Source organism: Gracilinanus agilis, chromosome 4 (genome assembly GCF_016433145.1).
Source record: "Gracilinanus agilis isolate LMUSP501 chromosome 4, AgileGrace, whole genome shotgun sequence".
Lineage (NCBI taxonomy): Eukaryota > Metazoa > Chordata > Mammalia > Didelphimorphia > Didelphidae > Gracilinanus > Gracilinanus agilis.
The window spans coordinates 465856738-465880724 of record NC_058133.1 but is presented as its reverse complement, the minus strand read 5'-3'; the positions used below and the strand labels follow the sequence as shown (position 1 = coordinate 465880724).

Sequence of the window (23987 nt, the reverse complement as noted above, 5' to 3'; positions counted from 1 at the left end):
TCAGCCAACTCCTATGTGTAACTTTCACACCAGCTTCCAAGCTCGACATCTGGTGCTTCATGGGTGACTTTCTTTACAGTGAAACGTTCTCCTTTGTGCTGACGGGGGAAGATGGGAGCCGGTGGTTTGGTTACTGCAAGAAGCTCTTGGTAAGTATCAGACTGTTGCTGCCAAACAGTGATCAGTGGGATGGTAGGGATGGCCGAGGCAGGGCTTTCAGAGGTAAAAGCCTTGGCCAAGGCTCCATGTAGGAAGAACTGATATGACAAGTGAGGAGCTTAGATAAATACTTTATATGGTATCTATATGGAGCTATGGCGATACAGGGAACATATCCTACTAGAATTTCCCAGGATTCTCCTCTAAGAAGAAACAGTGCTTTGTACTCAGACGGTATTGAGAGTAAATATTATATTCTGCATTGGTTTCTCATTTTTTTAGCCAGAAGGCAAAGGAAAAAGACTGCCTGAGGTGTATTGCATGGTTAGTCGGCTAGGCTGCTTCAATCTTTTTTCAAAGGTAAGTGAAATCTGTGGATTGTCTGGAAGGTTATTGTCTGTGGGCTCCAGAGATGCATTTTTTTTGGTTTGTTTCTTAGAAGTTTTTAATTTACTGTGATCGGACACAGAACTAAATGTCACTTTAAGGCAGAAGGTGGGATAGTTATGTGGCACAGTGGAAAGAATGCCAGGCCTGGAATCAGGAAGACTCATCTTCCCACATTCAAATCTGGCCTCCAAATATACTAGCTGTGCCTGGGCAATTCACTTAATCCTGTTGGCCTCAGTTTCCTCATCTATAAAATAGAGGAAAAATGGCAAACTCTCCAGTGTCTTTGCCAAGAAAGCCTCAAATGAGATTGCAAAGAACTGGACATGACTAAAAAGTTGACTGAACAACAACAATTACAGCAGGGAAATATAACCAGTTGGTTATCCAGCTGGTATTTATTACACATTTAGTATATGCTAGGCACTGTGCTAAGCACTGACCAGTAGATTTCAAATCATTTACCCGGTAAGAGCTCCACCTCCTATGACTTGGTTGAATTTCCAGCAGAAGAAAAAGTATGGTTAATGGAGATGTTTGTTCCCTTCCTTCCCTCCCACCAGACTTCTTTGAATCAAAGTAGAGGACTGTATATTTATTCCTATTAAATTTTAGCACAGTATAGTGGCTAGAGAGTGGGTCTTGGAGTCAGGAAGACCTGGGATCATGTCCTACCTCTGACACATTACTGGCTATGTGATATCAGGCAAGACATTTTACTCGTCAGTGCCCAAAGACAATTGTCAAAAGACTACATTTCAGAACTGGACCCCTCTCTCCACCTAGCAATCTCAATGCTTCAGGGAAAGCACAAAAAGCTTACAAATTCTTGCTTTAGAATTTGCTATAGAATATAGAAGGGCAAGTCACTAAACTCTGTTTGACTTCAGTTTCCTTATCTACAAAATGGGGATAAAGAATGCCACCTACCTTCCATGGCTTTTGTGAAGATAAAATGAAATAATATTTATAAAGCATTTTGCCAACCTTTAGCACTCTACATATGCTAGCTATTATTATTGCTTTTTCTGATGTCATCAGTTTAGATTCAGGAGACTTAAACTGAGTTCTGATTCTGATCACTATTATCTTTGCGACCATAGGCAAATCATTTTAAGCTCGCTGAGCCTAGTTTCACTATCTATAAAAAAGGAATAATACTTACATTCCCTTTTTCACAAGGTCATGAACAAAGTACTTTGTAAACCTCAGACCCTATATAAATGTGAGCTAAGTTTAATGTTGTTACTGTTGCCAATCTTATTCTAGTGCAATATAGGCTCCAGAGCTCATTCTCCCAACCCTCATTCTCTTAGGCAAGCTCAGTCCCCAAAGTGTAGCAAGCAGGTTCTTTTATCTCACTCTTCTAGGAAAAACCTTAGAAATTGTGAATTGATATTTCTAGTATTATAGCTATGAGCCCCAACTGGGGTGTTTCCCCGCCCCGATTAGCAATTAACATCAATTAGCCAGACTTTTTAAGCTTTTTAAAATAAGTATTTACTAAAGTGATTTAGTAAAAACATTTGGTACAACAACCATCTCCCCTACACTAGGGGCATACCTTCCCACAAACACAAAGAGCATCCAAGGAAAGTGGGTTCAAGTGTGACAGCGTGATAACTCATAGCTGTCAGTTGCTAGAGTGGATTTTCTTTCCTTTGTGAGGTCTTATGCTCTTCTTAAACCTTGTGTAGCTTTCTGTCAAGCTCCTCGTTAGAGTCCTGAATTTACCTTTCCTCGTCTAATTTTTCCTTATGCAGATACTACCATCATCTCTTCCAGAGACACTTCTAACATCCCATGAGTATTCCAAAATCTTTCCACCTTTCAAAGTTTACAGTGTTACTCTCTGGTCAAGGCAAAGAAGAGCCAATAGCTGTACCCTTCCTCTTCCCCCAAGTAATTCATTTTTTGTTTGTTACACTAAAATCCCAGGTATCTACAACCTCCCCTCCTTGCCTACATTAGAGAAGGCATATAAAATGATGTCTTGCTTGTTTCTATTTATGAGTTCTTTATCTGAGGTAGACATACACAAATCATTCTTCAAACAATATTTCTTTTGCTATTTATGTTTTCTTGGTTCTAAACATTCCACTCTTCATAATTGTATGTAGCTTTTAGCATGTTTTCTTTTTCTTTTTTAAACTCTTAACTTCCATCTTAGAATCAGTTGGTTTCAAGGCAAAAAAAAAAAAAAGCCATAAGGCAGTGAGGATTGAGTGACTTGCCTGGGGTAACCTAGCTAGGAAATGTCTGAGGATACATTTGAACCCAGAACCTCCTGTGTCTAAGCCTGGCTCTCAATCCACTGAACCACCCAGGTGCCCCCTCCATCTTTTTCCAAAATTAACCTGCTCATCATTTCTTGCAGTGTAGTAATATTCCATCACAAGTTTATGCTACAATTTGTTTAGCCATCCCCCAATTGATGGGAATCCCTTCAATTTCCAGTTATCTGCAACCACAAAGAGGTCTGCAACAAATATTTTAGAACATATAGGTTCTTTTTCTTTTTCTCTGATCACCTTAGGAAATAAACCTATTAGCAGTATTGCTGGGTCAAAAGGTATACATAGCTTTTTAGCTCTCTAAGCATAATTCCAAATTGCTCTCCACAATGGGAGGATCAGTTCACATTTCCATCAACAGTGTATATTAGTGTCCCCATTTTTTCCGCTTCCCCTCCAACATTTGTCATTTTGTCCTTTTATCATTTCAGTCAATCTGATATGAGATAATTGATCAAAACTTGGCTGGAATTTTTTCTGCTAAAATGCTTGATACTCATGTCCAGGTACAGAACTGGCGGCTTCTTTATCCATAACCCACTTAGCAGAACTGTGTCTGTTCAGCCAATCCTAATACATTTCCTGTGTAATGATACTTCATTTCTTCAAATAATTTTCTTCTTCCAAACTGATTAAGGACATTTTCAAAATCAAATACTTTAGGGGCAGGAAGGTGGCTCAGTAGATAGAGAGCCAGGCCTGGAGATAGGAGATCCTGGGTTCAAATCTGACCTCAGAGACTTTGTAGCTATGTGATCCTCGGTCAGTCACAACCCCAGATGCCTAGTGTTAAAACAATAAGGGATGAACTACAAAATTAATAGGACAAAAACTGTGGCAATATAAAAGTTCAAACTGTTTCGAATACTTTTGATGTTATCAAAAGCATCTTCAGGGCCAGGCACAAGGAATGCTAAAGAGACTCTTGTTATAGAAAAAATAAATTATTTAAAAAAATATAAGGATAAAAAAGGATTTCTAATTCTAAGGGATTCTAACTCCACCCAAATAAAACTCCCTGGTTCTGTAAGGAACCACTTCTCCTGTGTTTCACAGGCTACACTAATCCTTCCTGATCTGACTAACCCAAATTTATACTATTCTAAATAAAACTACCACTATTATCCTTATAAGTCTTAACTTCACCTTTAAGTTATAAAAATAACAAAGGCTAGCTGGTTGAGTCTCAACAAGAATCAAGTTAGGACTCTGAGCCTTAACAGACTCAGAGTCCAAACCAAAGACCAGGGTTTCTTTGGTCTTCTCAGAGTTTAATCAATCTATAAACTGTACTAGATAATCACTAGTGTTTCCCAAGTTGGAAAAGAAGAGAGACAAGGATGTTACCTTCTCCAGCCCTGAGAGAGAAAAATCTGTGTGTGTGACTGCCAACTGCCAGAGACCAACTGCTACTCTGCCACACCCAGAAAGAGTAACTGTCAGACAGTGAAACTGTCAGCATTTGAAACTGACATACTGTCTCAGCTCTGCTTCAAACTCCAATTCTTTCTCAAGCAGCTTCTCTACTTCTTATCTCTAAACTAATAAAACAATACTTACTTTCTAATATCATCCTTATACTAGCCTTTACTGCTCTTCTGCCTTGGCACTGATACTTGGTATTGATTCCAAGAAAAAAAAAAGGTGAGATTTAAAAAAGAAGAAAAGAAAATCAAATATTTTTAACTTAATTGATTCAATAGAAATATTCTCACCTGATTAAGATAGTTACTCTAAGTGAAGTGAGGTGATTGGTTAATTGAATCAAACCTCATCCTAGCCCAGAATGGTAAAGTGTTTCTGTTCCTAGGGGAAGACTGGAAGATAATACTTTGAGGAGATTGGCTTGGCTGAGGGAGCTTATATGGTGGTATTTATGATTTCAGATTAGGGTTTGGGTAATTATGAGGGTTGCCTACAAAGTGGCTGCCCATTTTGGAATCCCTCCCACAGAGCCATTAGAGAAAATGGCAATGAAATCTGGAAGGATGGTGATCAATTGTTTTCCTCCTACAGATTCTGGATGAAGTGGAGAAAAGGCGAGAGATGTCTCCGGCCCTCGTACATCCTTTTATGCGCAGTGTCATGGAAGCGCCTTTCCCTGCTCCCGGACGTACCATCACTGTCAAGAGCTACCTCCCAGGGGCAGGAGATGGGGTAAGTTGGTTAGTTCTGGAAGGGTTTGATAACTATAAAATAGTCAATAAGAATTTCTTACGTACTTACTATGTGCCAATATCTGTGCTAAGTGCTAGAGATAAGAAAGAGAAAAAGCCTTTTCTTCCCACAAGAAGCTCACCACATAATAGGGGAAATAACATGCAAATATCTATGTATAAATAATATATGCAAGTAAATTAATAATAATCTCGGGGGGGAAGCACCAACATGAAGGAGGACTAGGAAAGTATTCTTGTAGAAAGTTGGATTTTAATGAGGAAGGAGTGAGTTCTAGGTATGGAGGGCAGCCAATGAAAATACTTGGGGAGAATACTTATTTATTTAGTCAGGGATTGGGGTTGGAGGTGAGGATAAGGAGGGAAAGAAATAAAACATTGCTATAGTTCTAAATGTGCCAAGTATTGTGCTAAGCCTTTTTTTACAAATAACTCATTTGATCCTCACAACAGTACTGAGAAGTACATGGGCTGTGATTATCCCCATTTTGTCTGAGGAAACTGAGGCAAAAAAAAAAAAAAAAAAAGGTTAAGTGTCTTACCCAGCATCACACAGCTACTGTCCCAGTTCAGATTTAACCGACCTGCTTCCTGCCTCCAAGCCCAACAGTCCGTGTATTATGTCGCCACCCAGTGCTTCTTATGTGAAGTAGCACCAGGTCTACAAGTATTTAAGGAAGGGAAGGATTTAATGATGTTGGAATGAGGAAAAGTGCATCCTAGGCCTGGAGGAAAGCTTGTGCAAAGTCACGGAAACCAGAGAGGGAAGCCAGCTTAGGCCTGTTTCGCTTTGATGTGGATGTCACGAAGGGGAACCGTGAGAAGTATATCAGGAAAGACAAGTGAGAGCCAGATCATGAAGGGCTTTAATGAGAAATTATGAAGTTTTAATTTTATTGGAAAGACAGATAGGGAACTACTGACTTCCATGCAGGTAAATGATGTGGAGGATGGATTAGAGAGAGGAGAGACTCCACACAGAAAGAATAATTAGAAGGAATATTTGAGGTGAGAGATGATGAAGTCCTAGAGAGATGATAAAGACTAGAATGGTGACTGTTTTTTGATTCACAGTGAACACAAAAAAATATTACAAAAGAAGAATCCACAGAATGTGGTAATTGATAAAATATAAAGGAAAGAGAAGAGACAAGGATGTTTCTGAGGTTGACATATAGAGGGAGTGTGGTGCCCTCAAGAGAAATGGGAAACTGGAGGAAAAATAGAAGAATAATAATAAGTTATCAAGGAGAGGAAGCTGTAACTGTCTTATTTCAAGAGACTTAACTAGCACTTGAAAAGAAATGCTGGATTGGGAGAGAAAATGTTTAAATCAATTCATACCTAAACAATTACTATCTGAACATACACTTTTGAAAGTATAAAATGGACAATAACAGATTTAGAAAATATTTTCACAAAAACATACCTGATGTTAATGAAACAACCCTTCATCCGAGGGAAGCTATAAAAAGATCAACTTTAAAAAAAAAAAAAAAAAGGAAGAGGATGGATATTTTCTCAGAGAACTTGATAAACAGGTTAAAAACTTACAAAAACGGGGCAGTTGGGTAGCTCAATGGAGTGAGAGTCAGGCCTAGAGACAGGAGGTCCTAGGTTCAAACCCGGCCTCAGCCACTTCCCAGCTGTGTGACCCTGGGCAAGTCACTTGACCCCCATTGCCCACCCTTACCAATCTTCCACCTATGAGACAATACACCGAAGTACAAGGGTTTAAAAAAAAAAAACTTACAAAAATACTTGTGAACAGATACTTTACTGAACAAGAATAAAGGCTAACAATAGGTACATAACACTGAATTTGTCAGATGTAACCAAAAGAGATTTACCTCTACCTGGAGTTCATTAAATTGCTAAAATGTGAAAAGACCCTTTATACACAACAACCACAGGGATGTGACTAACAACACACCATCAAAAATGGAACAAGTGGCTATGATCATGCATATTTTTAAACTGAAAATAGAGGGATTTATGAAGGCAGTTTAAGATTGGGTCATTATCAGCAGAAATTATAGAAATGTTACCTTTAAGGAGCCCTGACTTGCTGATCAATACATATTTTTAAAAATAACACAGCACATTGTTACAGGTTGCAAAAATCAACTACCCAAAGTCTAATAACAGATGATCTATAATGGCTATAATTATGCATGAGAGGTTTATCATCTTTCATAAAGTAACAAATCCCTATGTTGCAAATGCAGACTCTAAAATAATCTTTAGAATTCAGCAAATAAACTGTACTGGCACTGGAACAAAACATTTATGAACAATGTTGTATTTTTTTGAGGGAATATTTTTTAATTAAAAGACATTTTATTTTCCCAATTACATGTAATAATAATTTTCAGCATATGTTTTCCAAAATTATAAGATCCAAACCATCTCCCTTCCTCTCTCCTCCCTTCCCCCCCAGAGATGGTAAGCAATTTTATCTGGACCATCCATGTATTATCATGCAAAATACACTTCCATATTGGTCATTATGAGCAATGTTTTTAATGGAAGTTGCTATACCAAATATTCAGAATATCCAAGTTACGTGGAATTAAAAGTTTTTAGAACATGAGACCCAGCAAAATAAATTTTTTAAAAAGTATCATCCTGTCTGCTATTTGAGTTCTCCCAAAGCAGTCTTCAGTGAGCCTAGAGAAGATAAACTTAAATCCTCATATTTCATTCCATTACAAAAAGCAGTTATTTTATTCTCCTGTGCAAAAATCCAAATATAAAATATAAATGAATAATAGGTCCCATTTCTATCAGAATTCCATTAGAAAATGAGTACAAGAAGAAGAAAGCATGACGACATTTATAAGGTACTCTAAGATTTACAGATACTTTACATCCATGGTCTCATCTGACCCTTGTGACAGCTTGTAGTGCCTCTATCACAGGGTGATTGTGAAGATCAAATGGGAGAATTGTGCAGGGTTATGCCAACCAGCTTGGATTTGAGATATCTACTACGTTAGGCAGGTGATGTTAAAGGAGACAAACGAGGGCTGGATACACAGATCGTCTTCAGTGTAGAAGTGGTCAGGCAGCCGTGATGTGTTGATGATGATTAAGCAAAGAATTCTGAGAAAGAATGGTCCAATAGTTAAGAGGAGAGAACTAAAAAGGAGGAGGAAGGAATGTCCAGGAGGGAGGAGATGGTGACAGTGCCAAAAGCTGCAGGGAGGGCATGAAGAAAGAAGACAAAGAAAAGGCTCTCAGATTTAGCGGGTAGATGGTTATTAACTTGGAGACCAAGGACCCATTGTAGTGAGAGGGGTCTGAAATCATGTCACAAATGGTTGAAAAGATAAGTGAGAGAGTAGAGAAGTGTAGATGACTTTTCCCCCCCAGAGTTTGGCTGTGGAGGAGTGATATAGGATGATAGCTTGAGAAGTTAAATGCCTTGACTGACCTCTAAGACAGTATAATCCTAGACCTAAGAAGGCAGTAGACAGCCTTCTATATTTATAGAACTTTACAATCAGATAATGAGGTATTATGGAGAATAAAAATTGTATGGAATTCTCCTGGTTGTCAGAAGAAAGAGATGGATTTAGAGCAGGAACATAAAGTAGTGGATTGTGGAGCTAAGGCAGGAAGCCTTGAAAGAGAGACATATCCTTTGTATTGTTGATAAATGTAGACATATTAAAATTAGAATATTTTTGTATCATCTCTTCCAACATCTTCTTGTCTTCACAGTCAATTGAACTCTGCCGACCGCTTGATTCTCGGCTTGAACATGTTGATTTTGACTGTCTATTTAAATGTCTAAGCGTATGTCACCTCATCCGAGTCTGTGCCTCACTCCTTTTGGAAAGAAGGGTTATATTTGTTGCCAACAATTTGAGGTAGGAAATTAATTTAATACTCAACTTTACATTTCTTTTTTTTCTTTATTCTTTTTCCTTAATCTGGGCATCTAATTAAAAGAAAATGTGTATATGCAGTTAGTCGAGCTAATTAAATTATTTGAGAAGTAGGTGATGCAAAACACTGAATAATCCAGAAGTCATTTAGGTTTGGCTTTCATAGTCTCTCTTTTTGCAGCTGACATGGTTTTCAAATTGGTTTTGTTTAGGCGATTTACATTAGTTTGTGTTCTCTGAGCATATAAATTTATTACAGGGTTGGTGACAGAGGAGAGTCTAGAATGTAAAGTAGGACTAATTTTGAATTTAATTTATAATGAAAATGAAGAATTCCATTATAAATTGAATTAATTTGAAATATAATTTATTTAAAGTCAAACATAATTGAATTCACAATTTAAAATGAGAAATCAGGAATGGATCTGTGAGAATAAGAAGCTAACTTCTCTTTTTATGTAATACTCACACGGGCCTCCATGAATCTGTGTGACACTGTTTACTTTCTCCTCTGGCCAGCACTTTGTCTAAATGTGGCCATGCTGTGGTAGCCACACTGTATCCCTTCACCTGGCAGCATACCTACATCCCAGTCCTGCCCGTCTCCATGATTGACATCGTATGTTCACCCACCCCGTTTCTCATTGGCATCCTGTCCTGCTCCTTACCACTGCTCCAGGATCTACCCATTGAAGAGGTAAAATGGGAAAATGTTAGTTCAATATTCAACATGTGTGGAAACTCTTAATGTATTCATCCCACAATTAAAAAATTATACTAACCAAAGACTATTTTAACATGGGTATGTACAAAATTGTGTCATGTTTACCAGAGCAAGTCAGGCTCGTTTTTGTGTTACATGAATAGGACAGCCTGCTGAAAAGGAAACTGGCTCAAAACGCAAGAAATACCTTGAGCTGACTTTTAAATAGGCCAGAACTTTGAGTCACTTTCCTGAAAACTGTTCCCACTGTTTGTAAAAACCATAACCCTCCTCTTGATTCAGCAGATTTTTTGTGCATGACTCCAGCTTAACCTGCCTGACTCCTTTCTCCACTAGGTGCTAATCGTTGATCTCTGTGCAGACAAGTTCTTGCAGGAGGTGAGTGACACGGGGAGATTTCATAATAATGTTTGGGGAGTCAGCTTTCAATGGATCTTATATAGAAAAATGAATTTTCTTAAAGGAACAGACTCAGGTTAGACTTTGAGCTCTTCCACATACTATTTTATTTACAATGGGGAACCTGAAGAGTTATAGCACAGGGGCAGTTAGGTGGCTCAAGGGATAGAACGCCAGGCCTGGAAACAAGAAATCCTAGGTTCAAGTCAGGCCCCAGACCCTTCTCCTAGCTATGTGACAAATGGGCAAGTCACTTAACCCAGTTTTCCTAGCCCTTGTCCTTCTGTCTTAGAGTTGTTACTAACACAGAAAGTAAAGGGAGAAAAAAAAGTAAGCTAGTTTGAGGAAATGGGGCTGCTTTTCAGAAATTGAACCCAAATAAGGAAGAAAACTTTAAATATCATCCTCAAGAAGGAAGTCGCATCTTGTCAGCCTACTGAGAGTCACCTCATTTGTGTCAGGATGTAGATTTCTGACTGTGTAAAACTAAGTCAAAGTGTCACTTAATAGTTCTGGCTCAATTTCAAGACCAACCAGCATTTCAGAGTTTAGCTGCATTCATCTGGAGGACATCTTTCTTACCAGATCAGCATAGATCATGAGTCTTGTGGATGGAAGCTTATTTTCAAAGTAAAAATGAAGTGATGATATTGGCTGATTTTTCTGATTGGCACTAATAGTTGTTATATATTTTGGTTTTAAGGCTGCTTGGTTTAGGAGAAATAGTCTTCCATATGGCAAAAAAAATTAAAAACACTCAGTTTTTTCTGGGTCTCAATAGTGTGTTTGAGTTCTGAATCATAAACCCATGCACAATCCTCTTGTTGTCTGTTTAGGTTTCTGATGAAGATGAAATTCTGCCACCAAAACTCCAGGCTGCTCTGGTACAGATTTTGGAAGAACGGAATGAAATCTTGGCTCAAGAGCAGAGTACTCCACAAGGTACAAGAAAGTGTGTTTGGCAGGTGAAGCTAGTTGGCTCAGTGGATTGAGAGCCAGGCCTTGAGACTGGAAGTCCTGGATTCAAATCTGGCCTCAGACACTGCCTAGCTGGTTGACCCTGGGCAAGTCACTTAATCCCCATTGCCTAACCCTTACAGCTCTTCTGCCTTGGAACCAATACACATTGGTTCTAAGATGGAAGGTAAGGTTTCAGAAAGAAATAAGATATAAATGCATGAACAGTAAGAAGCAGTACAGAATCTTGTGCCAGATTCTGGGGTTGGCTAAAAATGTTAAAGAGATTTAGGGAAGGAAAAGGTGAGTGTCGATTAATATAATTAAGGAAGTTTCTCCAGAGCAGGCAAGGACCTGAATTTGTCTTTTAATCAGGGACAGCTAGTGGCTCAGTGGATAGAGAGCCAGGCTTAAAAATGAAAAGTCCTGGGTTCAAATGTAGCCTCAAACACTTCCTAGCTATATGACCCTGAACAAGTCACCTAGCCCCAACTGCCTAGCTCTTACTGCTCTTCTGCCTTGGAACAAATACACAGTAGTATTGCTTCTAAAATGAAGGTAAAGGTTTTTTTTTAAATAAAATAAAATGTAGGATTTGGGTTAGTGAACAAGAGTGGAAATGCATCCTGTTCAATCAACAATAAAGCCACCATTTATTAAAAGATTGCTATGTGTGAGGCTAGTGCTAGGTCCTAAGGATACAAATAGAAAATAGATAGTTTTTGCTCTTAAGGAGCTTAAATTCTAATAGGAAAATATAATACAAATAGAGTAGTAATTGCCAGGAAAGAAAATTTTGGTGTAGGCGATCAGAGAAATTATGAAAAGAGGCATAGAACAGCAGATTATCGTAACCTTTCCAGTAATGAGAGTAGTACTAATTTGGTTATTGCTGTCAAAGGTACCACCAAGGGGGAAGCAGGGTGGCTCAGTGGATTGAGAGCCAGGCCTAGAGATGGGAGGTCCTGGGTTCAAATCTGACCTCAGACACTTCCTATCTGTGTGACTCTGGACAAGTCACTTGACCCCCTTTGCCTAGCCCTTACCGTTCTTCTGCCTTGGAGCCAATTCACAGTATTGATTCTAAGACAGAAGGTAAGGGGTTAAAAAAAAAGAACAAATGCACCACTAGTCTCCCAGGCTAACTAAACCTAAGTAAGCATCCTTCTTGACTTCTCCCTCCCCATATCCATTCTGTTGCCAAGTCCTCTTGATTATACCTTTACGTTATCTCTCATACATGTCCTATCTCTCCTTTGACATCACCACCACTCTGATACCTCATGCCAGGACTTTTGTGATGGCTCATTGATGTCTGCCTCAAGTCTCTCCCCACTCTACTCCATCCTCCACTATTGTCAAATTAGATTTTCCTAAAAAGCAAGCTCAATGAAGTCACCCATTTATTAAATTCCTGGCTCTGATATTCAAAGCCCTTTATAACCTAGTCCCCTCCTATCTTTCTAGTCTTTTTATACCTTCCTCACTACCCCCCAAACGTATACTTTTTTGAGTCTAGTGAAACTGGCCTTTCCTCTGAAATTTTCTCCAGTTTATCTTATGTATATTTTATTTGTACAGTCATTTTTGTGTTTCCTCCTGCACTCTGCTATAAGCTCCTTGAGAGTAGTGAATGTATTTTTGCCTTTCTTTTCTGTCCAAAAACAAAGATGTTGGGAGATAACTTAAAGCAGTAGGTACAGACCACTTGTTCAAGAAATCTGGCTGCTGTCTATTCTAAATTTAGTATAGGGAAATTAGAACTTAGAGAGCTTGCTCCTAATTCTTCTAACAACTACTTTTTAGCAGAACCTAAGCCCTCTATCCCCGACCAAAGACTCTGTTTCTGTGTTCAAACAATACCCCCAAAATCTTGTTTTATATCTTGCAGTAGATGTGACGCTCAACACCCTGGTATCTGAAGCTTTTGTCAGGTTCTTTGTGGAGCTGGTGGGACATTATTCTCTGAACATGACTGTGACAGAACGTGGAGAACGTGTATTCCAGAGAGAGCCATTCCGAAAGTCTCATACCTCACGGAGTGTGCGTCACTTCTTGGATCTGTTCATGGAAACACAAATGTTTGCTGGCTTCATCCAGGACAGGGAACTTCGGAAGAGTGGGGTCAAAGGTCAGTCATTACAAGCTCCTTCCATAGTCTAGTTCAGTGGTTCCCAAACTTTTTTGGCCTACCACCCCCTTTCTAGAAAAAATATTACTTAGCCCCCCTGGAAATTAATTTTTTTTTTAAATTTTAGTAGCAATTAATAGGAAAGATAAATGTACCTGTGGCCATTGCTGCAGCACCCACCAGGGGGCGGTGGCGCCCACTTTGGGAATCACTGGTCTAGTTGAAGTAGTTAAACTTGAAAAATACTTAGAAAAATCCATGATTTTATTAGTATGGATTCCCTCCTTTCCTCCACTAAAATCTTATTCTGGTCCCTTCGTGTGGCATAAAGATGACTAGAATTTTGAAGGGTTTGACAAGAGAGCCCAAGCTGCAGTCTACCACACTTAAAGGACTTTGAATATGGGTATAGTGACGTACTTTATGTTCTAAGATTTAGCCCAGCTGAGTTTGGAGAGGCTCATTATTATCTTCGTTGTTGTTCGGTCGTGTCCAGCTCTTTGTGACCCTATCCTGAGTTTTCTTGGTAAAGATACTGGAATGGTTTGCCATTTCCTTTTCCAGCTTATTTTACAGATGAACAAACTGAGGCTTTAATGACTTGCCCAAAACTGAGGTTCTGCAGTGAGAGTCATTTGACTCTTCAGGGACGGCTGATTTTTCATTTATCTAGCTTGTCCAAAGAAAGGTAAAGTTCTCTTGCATTAGTTCACTGTTTGGATATAAATTGGCTACAACAATATGAATTCCCCTCATAGGCCTTTTTGAAGTCCGGGCGATCCAGTACTTAGAAGCAATTCCAGAGTCTGAACCCAGTGGAGTGAACAAGATTCTCCGAAGTCTTGGTGAGTTATTATATTTACATTAAGTGTGGATAAGAAAATCTTCATGATACCATAAAACATTGAGTTGCGTAAAATGTCTTAAGTACTATAATAACTTAGAGAAACCATGCTGATGCCTGTGTAATTCTGTTGAGACAACTCCCTAGTTCCTAAGTCCTGAAGTAGAACAAACATCTAAGTAGTAGTGAATTTTTTCCTGTCAGGCTTGGGTCAGTAGGATTCCTACCTAAGGAGGTTCTCTGGGGCCATCTACTTCGATGATTCTTGCCCTGGACCTTATAAACCAAAGGACTAACACTAAGGAGACAGATAGATGGCTCAGTGAATTGAGAGTCAGGCATAGAGATGGGAAATCCTGGATTCAAATCTGAATGTAGACACTTCTTAGCTGTGTGACCCTGGGTAAGTCATTTAACTCCCATTGCCTAGCTCTTACCACTCTTCTGCCTTGGAATCAATACATATTGATTCTAAGAAGGAAGGTAAGGGTTTAAAAAACAGAGCTCTAGCATAGAAAAGGAATTCTTGCTTCTAGGAGAATCCTAGTTTTCAAATCAAATATTATTTTGAGCTTCCTAGTTGTCTATCATCAGTTCTTGATTATCTTCATCTATAGAAGGAACAAAAGTGGAACTGATAAACCAAAATACCAAATCACCTACTCCTCCAAAGTCATTTTTAATTCTACTCTGTACTAATTAGGCATACTTTAAGTCACTTAACTTCTGTGTGTTTGTTTCCTTTAAAACTATGGGAATGAACTAGATGATCTAGCCAGTGATGGACAAACTTTTTAAAGAGGGGGCCAAAGGAAAGGAAATGCTCATGTCAGTCTGTTTCTAAGGCAACTCTTTCGAAGTTTCATTGTATTGCATCCTACTCATTGTATTCGTCAGATTAGAAATGTTGCACAGCAGCCAGATAGAACATTTCAGGGGGCTGCATCTGGCCCTCTTGCGATAGTTTGTCCATCACTGATCTAGATACTTTAAAGTGCTTAGCACAGTGCTAGGTACATAGTAGGCACAACTTAGATGCTTGTTCCCTTTTCTCCTTCCCTTCTAGAGTTGTTAACCATTTTTGTCATGGACCCCTTTGGCAATCTGAGGAAATCTACGAACCCTTTTTCAGAATGTTTTAAATGTATTTATAGGATTACAAAGGAGAATAATTGTACATAGCTTTTAAAAAGTTATCAAAATATTTTCAAAAACAATTATTGATTCAAGTTAAGAATCCTCAGGTCTAACATTCTGATTCAGTTCTTTAGATGGACAAATGTTAGAATTTGTATTCTAAGAACTGAGATCAACTGACTTTACAAATAAGCTTACCTCTAGTTTATAGAAATGAGTAATTTATTTATTTTTAGAAAAAATGTTTCCATGGTTACATGATTCATGTTCTTACTCTCTCCCCTCCCCAACCTCCCCCTTCCCCCCCCCCAGCCAACGTGTACTTCCCACTGGTTAGAAATGAGTAATTTAAAAGGATGCTATACTTATTTCTTTTAGGAAATAAAATGAAGTTTCTGCAGAAGAAATGAAAACCTGGGTTTCTACACCTGAAATGGAAGAGGAAATGTTGCCCAAGTCCAGGTGCCAGGATATGACTAGGATTCTACAAAATCCTTGGGAAAGCTTAAAAGATTCAAGGAAGCATCCAGCCTGCAGATTTCACCCATCTCCTGGCTTAGGAATTACTGCAGAATTGTTGAGGGCAGCCTGAAATCAATGCTGTCTTCACTTTATATCCATTTTTTTGGAAAGAAAACATTTCTGCTTTTTAATATTTAGGCTTATTCTCTGGTGCTTGAAATATAGGGAATTTGTTTTTCTCAAGAAAATTTTGTTAAATGTTCAGTTAAAATGAACACACTAGGTAAGCATGAGCCTCATGCTGAATTTTATGGTGTTAAGTGGGAATGATGGAAAAATGTCCTTAACTGAGTCCTATGGCAGCTTTAACACCTAGGGATAATTAGCCCAACTTAAATAATATCTCCATGTTTTTTCATAATGTTCTTTTTTGTGGGATCCCATTTGGGTGGGTGAAGTCCTACTTTTCAACACTTTTTACTTATTATAGGATCAACATCTTGTAGTCCATTTCTCCAGACACATGGGTATTCAGTCCTGTGAGATTATGGCTTTGGAGATGTTTCCTAACAATTTAAAATGGCCATTTTCTAGTCCTCGGGGCAAGACTGAATCCACCTGAATGACAAAATTTGGGCTTCTCCTAAAACCTTGTATTTGTTTTGTTTTTTTGCTATGGAAGAGCTGAACCTCATGGGAATGAAACCTCGTTATAGGGTTATACCACTTACCTATCTGGGTTTTTGGCCCCCAAAGCAGTGCTTAGTCTTTGGAAAGAGAGAACATTTGATGGCACTATGTTTAATTTCAGACTTGGGGAATCTCCATCCAATATGGAAGTATTTAACTGGAACAAACATATTTATTCCTACTTAACAAAATCTTAACAGTTTTTGTTAGAATAAACTTTATTGCCACTCTCACAAGCAAGGAGCTTGTGTCCATTTTTTTTCCTGGCAAATTAGGACCTGCCTTCACAGCCCAGCCAAGTAGTTATACTTGTATAAATCTGAAGCAGACACCATTTAATGGCTGATGCAGTGTAACATAATTCCTATAATCTGGGCCTAGAGAGGAGAGCTAGCCCTATGTCTATTTTAAAATAGTAAGCATGTTATCCCAGCAGGGCCCCTGTTAGATTAAACATCTAGTTGTTCCCTTCCAAAACTTCATCCTCTTGTCTATTTCCAAAGGAATCCCTGATGGGAAAACTGAGTATTAATAAAATGGTGAGTGAGGATGGGGGGAAGAAATAAACTAAGTTAAATATAGCAGGCTGGGTTCTGTTGGTCCCTCTGTGAGGAGACCCCCCTGCCTCAGGGATGGGGTCCAACTTTACACCCTGTAAACTGAGGATGATTCCTTGGGCTGTTGTATTTTATTTTTATAAAGAACTATGGATCGTGGGTATGTCTGTGACAGCAGAATTGCTCAAGATTTGTATAAAATGTTGTTTACAGATTTTATAATGTTTCAAAAAATAAAAACATTTAAAAAGTCAGATTTTTTTTCTTTGAATGGAATAAAAGTCACATACTTTTGGGGAATGTTTTACTTATAAGTAATATCTGGAATGTCTAAAGCCTGACTTTAGGATCACAGTTTCTGAAATGGAAAAAACAATGGAGTTCAGTTAGTCTAATCCCCTCATTTTACAAATGAGGAAGCTGAGGTTTAAACACACAAAAACAAAGTTCAAACTCAAGATCTCTTGCTTCAAATTCAGTATTCTTCCTGTTATATCTAATAATCTCCCCAAATACCATTTCCTGCTTCAAATTGGACCACTATGCTGTGCTGTCCTCAGGAACCTTGTCTTTTTTTTTTTTAACTCATACCTTCTGTCTTGGAATCAATATTATGTATTGGCTCCAAGGCAGAAGAGCTTGGTAATGGCTAGGCAATGGGGGTTAGGGGTTAAGTGACTTGCCCAGGGTCACACAGCTAGGAAGTATCTGAGGCCAGATTTGAACCTATGACCTCCAGTCTCTAGGCCTGGCACTCAATCCACTGAGCCACACAGCTGCCCCAACCCCCTTCTTAAATGGAGCCCTGAACCATGTTCTACACAGTTAGCACAATGTTTAATAAATGCTCTTTCAAGTACTGTGTAGTAGAAAAAGAACCTGATCTAAAGGCATAAGATCTGGTTAGGAGTTTGGCTTTTTTGGTTCTGCCACTGGAAAAATAATCAGCCACTTGCAGGTGGGTAAAAGACTGGAGGTCAAGTAGAGTAGCCAGACAGCTGAATGGAAAAGGAATTCATTAGCATTAAGATAGCAGCTTCTGAGGGTACATATTTTGGCTTAGTTTCAAGTCTGCTTAAGAATACCTGGTCATCAGTAGCATTCAATGGTATTTGACAGGTCAAGATTGGGAAAGTCTCCATAAGAATTGTTAGATGCAACTTTTTGTGCAGTTCTGTGAAATCTAAAGAGTGGTGTGTGCAACATGGTTTTAAATTCAACTTAGTTGAGTCAGATTTTGCTATGGTAGTGAGGAAGGAGGCAATTCAGTCTGATTTTACAGTTAAATCAGCAGCTGAATGGGTTCAACTTAACCAATCTGAAAAATGCTATCTACATCCAGAGAGAGAAATGATAAACTAGAGTGCTGTTTTAATTTTTTTTCTTTGCAACATTGCTAACATGGAAATGTTTTGCATGATTTCACATGTAAAACAGATATGTTGCTTGCCCTCTTAATGGGTGCAGAAGAATTGAGAACTCAAAGCTTTAAAAAATGAATATTAAAGTTAAAAAAAATGTTAAGTTCCTTCCATACATGGGGCCTCAATTTACCAACCTGTAAAATAAGGTGGTTAGACTGATTCTTTCCAGTTCTAAAAACACAAATGTTATGTTCCCATACATAATGCAAGTTTCCTTTATAACTTCATTTGACCACAATTGATCTAAATCTCTTTAAGCTACTAAGAAAGCCTTGAGAGGCATCTAGGTTGTACAGTGGATAGAGCTCCAGGGTTGGTGTTTGATAGACCTAAGTTCAAATCCAACCTCAGACACCTATTAGCTCTGCGACCCTGGGAGAATCACTCAATTTTGCCTCAATTTCTCACCTGTAAAACGAGCTGGAAAAGGAAATGGCAAACCACTCCAGTATCTCTGTCAAGAAAATCCAAATGGGGTCATGAGGAGTCGGACAGGTCTGAACCACAAAAGTAAGACTTTGGAGATAAGGTCTCTGCCCATCCACCCCTCTGCCCCGGCAGCTGTCTCACCCGACTAACGAGATACAAGAAGGGCTTTAAACGAACGGAGAAAGGATTTGCCCCAAACCTGATGCCGTTGCGATCATTCTGTCAGGTATTGGGGAGGAAAGGGGGAAAGAAAAACATAGATTGAAACTGTTCCTAAGAGAAAAAATGTTTGAGGAAACTCCAGGACTGGGAAGCTTTAACCTCTGAACCAGCTCGATTCCCGCCTCCCTCGGAGCATGCTGGGAAAAGCACTAAAGAGCTTCCTAGTCCCCTCACCTGGTCGTAGCGTCACGTGGTCTACGTCAGCAGAAGGGGCGGGACTTCCTGTCTCCATACAAGTCTCTAACTTGCTTTCGATAGAGATACTAAATCAGAGATTAGGTCCTGAAAAGTCCATATCGGCCCTTCTTCTGAGCCTGGGGAAGTCAGGCAGAAAAAAAACAGAGGGGAAACGTCTGGCAAAAGGTTGAACATACTTATTTAACAATTGCATCTGAGCACGCGCGTGAAAGCTGCGCACGCGCACGATTGGTAACTTCTTCGCCGTGTGGACGCAGGCGCCTACGGTTCAGCCGGGAAGCGGGCGTTGCGTGAAGCTGAGGCTACAGGATGGCGGGCACTGGACTTGTGGCTGGGGAGGCGGTGGTGGACGCCCTGCCATACTTCGATCAGGGTTACGAAGCACCTGGCGTGCGAGAAGCGGTGAGTATAGGGACGGCCGCGCAACCTGCTCGCTGTTTCTTCCTATTTATAAAGCTCTAGTGCCCTGTCGACCCCACTTCCCGACTACTCCAGCCCGCCCCCTTCTCCCTGCTTCCCTTCAGCTTTCGGGGAAGGCCTGCCCCTCCCCTCGGGGCCTCCCCCACTCCCTACATCACGCCCCTTCCCGCCCTCATTCTGCGCCTTCTCGCTCCTCCCCACGGCAGTCTCCCTCCTTTCTCCCTCTGTCAGCTCTTCCCCGCCCTCCCACGCTGCCGTAACTTTCTTATTGGCTCTAATTCTAGGTTCGTATTGTTTCCACAAATTTGCTGGGACTCCTTGAGACCTACAGTGAAGACCTCCTTACATTAAAAAAAAAAACACCCTACTTTCTGACTTAGAATCAATATTGAGTACTGGTTCCAAGGCAGAAGAGCAGTAAGGACTAGGCAACTGGAGTTTCGGGACTTGCCCGGGATCGAGCTGCTAGGACGTATCCGAGTTCAGATTCGAACCTTTCTGTAGGCCTGACATTTATCTGTTGAGCCATCTAGCTAGTTTTTCTCTGTACATTTGTACTGGTTGTTCCTCATGCCTGGAATTCTCCCTTCATCTCCATCTCTTGGTTTCCCCACCTTCCTTTAGGCCCTAATAATTCTCTTTTATCCTATATCCATTTATCCTGCCTAGAGATATAAGAGAAATTACATATAAATAGGTGTACCTAAATGTTTATGTATTATATTGTATATTGTTATTCAGATTTATATTATAATGCATATTAAATATAAATTTATTTTGTACATAGACACATAAGCATTCATAGTTTTGTGTTGTCTCCATAATTAGATTGAGTTGAAGTACAGGTTTTTTTGGAGTTTTTTGCCTTTGCATCTCCCGCAATTGATATGCAGAGAGGATGCATAATACTTTTTAATTTGACTAGAATTAAGGCCCCTCCTAGCTTGGCATTAGGATATCTTTCCAAAATAATCTTGTTATTCTTCTCTATACACTTTAAGATTCAAATTGAATTTTGATCTTTTCCCCAGCCAACAAATAAACTAGTATTTTATTAACCCCTGATTATGTGACAGTTTGCCTACACATAGACAGTTTGACTTAAATAGAAAGATATCCAGGAAGACCTGGATTCTTCACCATCAGGTATATGGGCCTGGACCATAGAATGTGGGGAGGCATACTGGTGGTAAATGGGCAGACTGGGGTTGTTTGTGAAGGGTTTTGAAATCCTAACAAAGGAAATTGTGTTTGGACCATTCCATGTTCTAGACAACTCTAGGACTCTTTAAGTTGTAGAGGAGGTGCTCCATTTCTTCTCAATATTCAGCTTAAGCATCACCTTTCTTAAGGAATCCTTTCCCCATCATTCCAGATGTTAGTACCCTTCTTCTCCAAAACAAAACTAGAACTCTTTAAGTGGTAGGTGGAGTTTCTTCACCCAGAAGCCCTGTACTAATGAAAAACCAAGTTTAGTCTAGATTTCTTTGTGTTCAGTATAGAAAAAGGAAGGAAGACTGAAAGGTTTTGTTTTGTTTTAGAGAAGAAGGGTGCTAACGTCTGGAATGATGAGGAAAGGATTCCTAAAGAAAGGTGATGCTTAAGCTGAACATTGAGGAAAAGAAAGGGATTTTAAGAGGCAAACTCTAGCGAAAAGGTGATGGCAAGCAATGTAAAGACCCAGAAAAAAGAAATGGAGCAAGAAGTTCTGGATTATACTGGATTATAGAATGTGGGAAAGCAGTAATGTGTGCAGTGGTACAAGGGCAGACTGTGACTTCCTTGTGAAAGGTTTTGAAATCCAAACCAAGGAGTTTGTAGTTGTTACTATGTCAATGGAGAACTATCTGACTTGAGTAGGCAAGTAACATGGTTAGAAAATCACTTGGAATACCTAGCTATACATTACAAAATACAGCTACATATCACAAAGAGGATTTGATCTATTGTGCTTTCCCCTGCAGAATTATTTGGAAATAATTTCTTTAGAAACACTTGCTTTCTCTTTCCCTCTCTAAATCTATCTCTTTCTACCCCCTAGGTAAACTGACCTGAAATTCTCTCCATTTTTCTTAGGCTGCTGCCTTGGTAGAGGAGGAAACACGTCGGTATCGGCCAACCAAAAACTATCTGAGCTATCTACCTGCCCCGGATTACTCAGCCTTTGAGGTGGGGATGGACTTTTTGTCTTCCTATCTAGAAAAATGCTAGAGAGCACAAGATAGGATCCCAATTTCCTCTTGTCAATCATTATTATAACTTGTGGATTTCAGCTAATAAAATGAGTATGGCTTTTATGGTTGATTCACAAAGGTTAGAACTAAAGAAATAGTTGTATATATCATGAAGACAGAACAGAATGAAAAAATAATAATCTAAGGGCATAGCACAAAAGAAAGTATTTAGTATTCAGGTTTTTCTTTATCAACAGTTACCAAAATAGAAACTTTTGAATCGCCAGCCACTAATTCTTCCTGTTCTAGTAGAAGGCCTTCTTTGTAAGAAATGAGTAACTCAGGCAAAACAAATGGACACATTGGTCATACCTGAAAATGTATCTCATTCTGTACCTCTTGTCCCTCACTTTTTCATCAAGAGGTGAGAAAATTTCAATCTTTTAAATTATAATTAGTCATCACATTGATCAAAGTTTTGAAGTAGTTCAGTTGTTTTATTTTATCATATTATGGTCTCTGTGTAAATTGTCCCCTGTTGCTCCTTAGTTTAGTCTACATGAATTTATACAAGTCTTCTAAAGTTTCTCCAAATCTGTTTCTCTTGTCATTTCTTACAGTAAAATGTTGTTATATTCACATACTATAATTCGTTTGGCCATTCCCCAGTTAAGGGGCATCTACTTTGTTTCCAGTTCTTTACAACAAAAAGTGATGCTATCAATATTTTGTATGTATGTGTTCTTAGTTTTTTTACCCCTTCAGGGTATATATCCAATACTGATATTGCTAGATCAAAGGGTATCAGAGTTTAGTGACCTTAGGTGCACTTTTCAAGAATGGTTGGACCATTAAACACCTTTACCAGCAATGCATGGGTATCATTGTTGTCTCACAGCTCCTCCTGTGATAAACTGCCGTTTTGTCAGCTTTGTCAATCTGATGAGTCTGAGGTGTTTTAATTTGCATTTCTCTTATTAATGTTTTGGAGCATTTTTTTCTTGTGGTTTTTTTTAGCTTGCATTTGACAACTGGCATTTAATGTTTTTTGACAATCATTTGGAGAATGGCCTTGTTCTTGTGTGTATATATGTGTACACACACAAGGCCTCTGCATGTTTTGGAAATCAGACCTTTACTAGAGATATTTACTGCAAAAACTTTTGATTACATATAATTATAACTATTTTATCTTCTTTAATCATATCCATCCCTTGTTTAAAGATTTTTTCCCCCACCTACAATTGTGAAAGATTTCTTTGTTCCTTCTCTATTGCCATTTTAAAGTGCCTTTAATCTATTTATTAAATACCTCTAAATACAAGACACTGTGCTAGGAACTGTGGATACAATTATTAAATAAATGATTAAGGTTGATTGAATTTAGAAATTATGAGATTATTGCTGACTATGGAGAGAGCAGTTTCATTACAGTGAAAAGGCTTCTCCATAATTGAATCTTACTCTTAGGCACTTTTTTATTTTAAGCATTTTAATAGATATCTTCAAATAGTATATTGTATGCTTTAAAAAAATTTTTTTTCAGTTATACATAGAAACAATTTTTGACGTTTGTTTTCTGACATTTTAGGATTTAGATTTTCTCCCTCTCCCTTCTCCCTTTTCCCCCAGTAAATAGTCTGATATAAGTTATTTCAGAACTTTCATGCAATGCGTATTTCCATATTGCTCATGGCCTGATAGAAGACACATATCACACATACAGTAAGAATCTCAAATTTATGAAGATGGGATTTACTCTTCCCTATTATTCTTTAGATTTTAGCCACCAGGAATGTATACACCCCCCCTTAAAGATTAAATGGGTAGGGGGAAGTCTATGACCTATGTGTGCTAGCTAGTGACAAATCAAAAACAACTGGTTGCCCCTGGGCAGTCCGAAGCAAAGTTAAAGCTGTCATATGTTCACATTTAAGTGGAAGGAAGACACAGGAAGTGACACAAAAAACTGTCTTTTAAATGTGATGGTAACTTCCTGTGAGCAGGTTTTTTTCCCCCTTTGAACTTGACCTTGGAGGAGTTTGTACTTGAGACATCAGACTGCTTCCTTTTGGTCTGACACGTGGGTGAGTGAAAAAGGCTGACTCCCTTTCTTTGGCTTTTCTGTGAAGGCACTAATCTCCAGAGAGGCCCTTCGTCTTAGAAGAGGCCATGTGGCTAGAAGTCTTGTTTAATTAACCTCTGTGCCCCCCCCCCCTTTGCTGGGGCCTCTGAAGCCCTGTCTGGTTCGAACCTTCGGACTAGGCCGGAGTAATATTCTCATTCTCTCTCTCTCTCTCTCTCTC

The 23987-nt window shown here is 39.0% G+C and overlaps 2 protein-coding genes across 3 annotated transcripts in view; both read left to right on the top strand.

Moving 5' to 3' along the window:
* Nucleotides 1-15643, top strand: part of DENND2C (DENN domain containing 2C) — a 38385-nt gene extending 22742 nt beyond the window's left edge. For both annotated transcript variants that reach the window (XM_044672388.1, XM_044672386.1), the window contains 10 exons: nt 80-149; nt 442-519; nt 4860-5000; nt 8747-8895; nt 9433-9610; nt 9974-10015; nt 10873-10978; nt 12888-13124; nt 13883-13969; nt 15484-15643. In XM_044672388.1, the coding sequence (XP_044528323.1) occupies nt 80-149; nt 442-519; nt 4860-5000; nt 8747-8895; nt 9433-9610; nt 9974-10015; nt 10873-10978; nt 12888-13124; nt 13883-13969; nt 15484-15515 (1120 nt within the window). In that variant the 3' untranslated portion in view covers nt 15516-15643. The remainder of the gene's footprint in view (nt 1-79; nt 150-441; nt 520-4859; nt 5001-8746; nt 8896-9432; nt 9611-9973; nt 10016-10872; nt 10979-12887; nt 13125-13882; nt 13970-15483) is intronic.
* Nucleotides 15644-19178: 3535 nt separating this feature from the next.
* BCAS2 (BCAS2 pre-mRNA processing factor) overlaps nt 19179-23987 on the top strand; it is a 248526-nt gene continuing 243717 nt past the window's right edge. Inside the window, exons 1-2 of the mRNA XM_044672385.1 lie at nt 19179-19489; nt 21584-21676. Coding sequence (XP_044528320.1) covers nt 19397-19489; nt 21584-21676 — 186 coding nt within the window. The 5' untranslated portion in view covers nt 19179-19396. The remainder of the gene's footprint in view (nt 19490-21583; nt 21677-23987) is intronic.